The sequence below is a fragment of the Atta colombica genome, unplaced genomic scaffold (assembly GCF_001594045.1).
Source record: "Atta colombica isolate Treedump-2 unplaced genomic scaffold, Acol1.0 scaffold1, whole genome shotgun sequence".
Classification (NCBI taxonomy): domain Eukaryota; kingdom Metazoa; phylum Arthropoda; class Insecta; order Hymenoptera; family Formicidae; genus Atta; species Atta colombica.
The window spans coordinates 103,441-108,749 of NW_017259183.1; the positions used below are offsets into that span (position 1 = coordinate 103,441).

Sequence of the window (5,309 nt, forward strand, 5' to 3'; positions counted from 1 at the left end):
ACTCATGTTATATAAGTTTACTGCTGTTTTCATTTCCGTTAGAGTACGTAGATCTAAAACAGTATGCTATTATATTGGCTTATTGGTTTAAATTCAGGTCTTAAAGTTACTGTTATAGAAATTTTGTCTGCGGCAGTCCTAAATTCCAAACTTACAATAGGTTTTTCAGTAGGGATTTTAAGGAAGAATTTTACTTTTTGAGTAAAAAAAATCGATTTTTTTTACGGAATATTATAATATAAAATGTTAAAAATATGTAGCAAATTTCAAATCAAAATTCGTAAAATTAGCGAAATAATAGACCAATTCAGCAGATGTATAATTGATGTATAATTTAGCGCTGAAACTTTAAACGCATTTTTGTCGAAACAACTTTTTCGCGACTGGTGCATAATATCTATGAAACTAATAGATCGATCATCATCTGCTTTGAACTGCATGTTGTGGAAATACCCTTTTACCATACGATGAAAAACAAAAACAATCCATTATATACTTTTATTTTTATTGTAAAAAATTCAATTAATTTTTAGAGCGAAATCAATGATTTTTTTTTACAAACTGCCATTTTCTCAATTATCAATTTTTTTATGGCTGTCATCAAATTATATGTATATACAATTAAATACTCAGATTTTTATATTTTAGATGACCGGAACGAAAAATATTTTGCACATCAGTGATGGAGATCCTTTGCGCGACATCATGTTTGAGGAGAGATAACAGCAGGTGTAATATTGGTTCAAATTTAATAAGAAAAACTAATTATATTTAAATATAATAAAATAATATAGTAAAACAATTCCAAAAATGTATTGACTTTATACTTTAGTAAAAGAAAATTCCCCAAAAAATCAATTTTTTTTCATCTAAAAAATAAGATTCTCCCTAAGCCATAAGGAATAAACGAATCACAATTATTCTTCTTGCATTCGACTGTAGTTGGTCAATTTTTACAGCCTAAAACTTAAAGCATCTATTGTAGGCTTGCCGCACACAAAATTCCGTAACAGTAAGATGTAAACTTAAGCCGATGAGCCAATCAGGATACTGCTTTAGATTATGTAATCTAACGGAAATGGAAATAAGTAAGTAAACTTATCCATAATTCGCAATAAAGATGAATTTCAACCAGTTGAAATTCATCTATTAAAAGTAGTATCCTGATTGACTCATCGACTTAAGTTTACATCTTACGTATACTGTTACGGAATTTTGTGTGCGACAGTTCTTTAATTTGTCTTCTTTCTAATTAATAATAAGGACACTTAATAAAGAAGCCAATCAGCATTTCGCGCCATCCTCTTTATACTCTATCACTCTAATGAACGGATGTGGGATGCGCAGAGTAAAAAGGTCAGAGCGCGTTGACGGACAACTCGTGTACGATATGGATTTTATCTCACGCCGCGAAAGTAGGTCACGACGGCGACATACGGCAGTAGCGATGACGATGACACTGTGACTTGTGCGCACGCTTCGATTATCGATTGAACCACTCTATGCGCTCTTCGAGTAGTAGACAGTGTAAGTATCGAGAATCCAGCATCGTCATTGCTACTGCTGTCGCCGCGTACAGTAACAGTCGCGTAAAGTTGTGTAAACGTTCCGAAATCTCATGTAGCGTACGTTGGGGTTGGTACAGTAACGTGTACGAGCGAGATTTCAAATCGTATTCCTCAACGTATCGCGCGTGCGCGCGCGTATCTACGACGTGAGCGAGCGAGACTGAGGAATGCAAGATCAAGCGATTCGTGTCGCCGCCACCGTCATTGCGACGGTGAAGATGCGGTGAAGTTTGCCACGGAAGAACGAGAGCTATCAGCCAGGCAGGCGGGCGGACACAGTGCGGCAGCGTCACAAAAATCGGCCATCTTGCTTAGTGCACGCTTAGCTCTCGTAACGTAGAGTTGAGTCGCTTCTGTCAACTACCCTTTTCGGGAGGTCGTGTGTGCGGGCGGTGGCAGAGCAGCAGCTCTCCAGGTGGTGCGCTGTAAGCATATCGCAATCACAGCTGTGGAGAAGAGATAAAGAGAGAGAAAAAAAGTGTGTGTGTGTTGTGTGTATGTGTGTTGTGTGTGCGCGTGCGTGCGTGTAATACGAGTGGTGTAACGCAAATTACACGATTCCGACGACAGGATGTCGGGCAACACGGGTATGGAACAGTTGATTCCGATCGTGAACAAGCTGCAGGATGCGTTCACACAACTCGGTGTGCATATGCAGCTCGATCTGCCGCAGATCGCTGTGGTGGGCGGCCAGAGCGCGGGCAAGAGCTCCGTGCTTGAGAATTTCGTCGGCAAGTAAGTATCGGCTTGACGTATCATAGCGTCAATCTTCTCTAACAACTTCGGATAACCGAACTTTTCATACAAATGGCATCATTCTCACGATAAAGAAAGAGAGGGAGGAGAGAGAGAGAGAGAGAGAGAGAGAGAGAGAGAGAGAGAGAGAGAGAGTGAGAGTGAGTGAGTGAGTGAGTGAGTGTGTTGCTTATAAAGGATGTAAAGAGAATCTCACACACACGGATGATATAGCACGTAAAGATCCTGTTCCTCGTAATCTCGTGCGAGAAATATCTCAATCGTTACTTGTGACCACTTAAAAGCATACTCGATCGAATGCAATCGATCAACACTTCCCGAATCTCTCTTACACCTGTTTTTCTAATATAGATTAACTTTAATTTTTATTCAATTTACTTTTTTTAATTTTTCTTTAATTCGTGTGTTCACGGTGCTGAAAATTGCTCTGAAATTTCGGATGGAAGAAATAAACAATCGTATTCAAATGATCAAATTGTTCAAATATGATTTGAATAATTCTTTTTCACATTGTCAAAGCGATTTCTAATATCGTGAACTTAAGGATTGGAAAATGATATAAAATAAATTTCATCATCAAAGTCGTTGATAGAAATAAACATATTTTTTCTTTTCTTGCTCTCTTTTTCTTACTCATGTTCTCTTCTCACTCTTAAATTTTCTATGCAGATATACATTTTCCATTTTTTGAGCGTAGAAAGCGTAACGCAGTTGTATATACGAGACAACTAGGACTTTTTATTCGATTCGTCTTCATTGTCGCTACGCAAGTGTACTAAAGCGTATCTAGCGAAAACATGCAAAAACAGCTTTTCGATTTTGAGATATCGTGCGTCGTTGTTGAGGAAGACCGTCAGACAATCAATCGTATGCGATGGCTTTTTATGCTTGACATAAAGCAAGGCAAACGGAACGACGGAAGTTAGAACGCCCACAAGGCGATCTGTCAAGTATCTCGTTCGTGGCATCCTCGCGGGAGTACTTAGAAGCTGCTCGTTCATGCGCAAAACCGGCGGGCGGGATGATTCTTCTTGACTCCTCCGTAGCGAACGTGTGTCGTCATTCATGTCGTTCTCTGACGCTGTTAAACGCATAATTGGCGCTTATGCAAAAATATGTCGAGATAAAAATAGTCGAAGAATAATGATTCAGTTTTAAAACTATTTATATGATTTTTATATATAATTTTTTATATATAACTTGTTAATTTGTATTTTTAATGAATTCGGTTGAACACTAGTACATGTTAAAACTGTTGATGAACATTGATTTAATCCAAGTGCAAATATTTTGAAATACAAAATACATATTTTACTTAATAACAATAAAATGTATTGACAAGCTTAGTTTCCACCGAGGGTTTAATCCAGATTAGAATGTAAGAACCAACCAACTACAGTCAAGTAGTCCCCTGTCGTTTGACTGTAACAGGGGAATACTTGACTGTAGTTGATTAGTTCTTACATTTTGATCCGGATTAAATCTTCGGTGGAAATTAAACCAATTTCATGATTTAATTCGTTGTTTCTATATTTATATCGAATACATATCTTTATATCAATTTTTGTACAATGCACTTTAATATGCACCAGTGCGCACTGAGTGCGTCCAATCGAATTCACTGTTTATCTTACGATGCCTTAGTAATTTAAGTAAGTAAAGAAAATTATATTGCGCATGCGATGGAAACATTTATACGTAAAGGAATTTGTGTTAAGTTTTAAAATCTTTTACATAATTGATTTGTCACCGTGTATGCATAAGATACATTGTTGAACTACATGACGTCATGACGTATTGGTATTTGCTTTCAAAACAGAAGAATTGACTAATGCAGAATTTTAGCTTAACCCAAGAATAGTGATGATGATTTTATATCCCAGAGAGAAAAATGAAATAGTAATATAGTTTTCTGTATTGATCAATAATTCATACCCATTTTTTCTCCTCTTTTTTTAAAGAAAATATCGAGAAGATATATGAGAAAAATTCTTGGCACAAATATCAAACTGTTATAATTTTAGACAAATTTGATCCTTTACAGTGCTATTATTAAAATTTCAGATAGATGCATTCATTATAGTTTCTTTATTTTTGTCGTGTAGTGCTGGATTCAAATTCCCACTCGAGTGTCACTCCATCATCATTCCATCTTTGTTGTTTATGGAACATTAAACAAAGATAAAATCACACTCTGGGAGTATTCGGGTAGGAATCCGAATATGTTCTAAAGCAACCAACATTTGATTCCACCATGGCAATATATTCGTTTAAATTTCTTCAATTGCAAAAATGTAAACGAATGACATTGTTATGAAAAAATTAAAAATTGACTGCTTTATATGACCGAAATAAAGAAACTAATTGAATATATTTATCTAAAATTTTAATAAAATTTTAATTCTGTAAAAATCAAATTTGTCTAAAATTATAAGTTAATAAAATTATAAGTTTGATATTTGTAACATTATTTCTACGTCAGACCGAAAAATTTTTTCCAATTATCTTCGTATAAAGATCTCAAATCAAAATATTATTAATTATAAAATAGTTAATAATATTCAATATGTAATTAATAGTAACTTCTAATTGGAATGTAAAAAACATGCCAATTGAATGTTTACCAAAAAAATTATTAGGTGACTATTTCTGGTGACTATTAAAGAAACGAAAATTCTTGAAAGATAGAATACAAGATAGATAAAAGAATATTTAAGCTAGATAAGGGGACACATAGACCTGGACTTTTTAGCTGAACTTCTTGTATCATTTATCTTTTCTATTTGTTTTTCTAACATGAAGAGAAAAAAAGGAAGTATGAACTTTACAAAAAGTTCGGCTGAAAAGAACAAACCTTATATATATTTTTATCAGATAGAAGAAAGAAGATATGTGAAATAAATAATTGAATTTTATTATTGCTTTAGGTTATACCATGATGGAAGTTATCTTTTTCACCATTATATGTATCACAATCTATATTTA

The 5,309-nt window shown here is 34.6% G+C and overlaps 1 protein-coding gene across 12 annotated transcripts in view; it reads left to right on the forward strand.

Annotated features, from left to right (window-relative positions):
* Nucleotides 1-1,555: 1,555 nt before the first annotated feature.
* The window catches only part of LOC108694229 (dynamin), a 97,814-nt gene continuing 94,060 nt past the window's right edge, over nucleotides 1,556-5,309 (forward strand). For all 12 annotated transcript variants that reach the window (XM_018203634.1, XM_018203602.1, XM_018203596.1 and 9 more), the window contains exon 1: nucleotides 1,556-2,303. In XM_018203634.1, coding sequence (XP_018059123.1) covers nucleotides 2,140-2,303 — 164 coding nt within the window. In that variant the 5' untranslated portion in view covers nucleotides 1,556-2,139. The remainder of the gene's footprint in view (nucleotides 2,304-5,309) is intronic.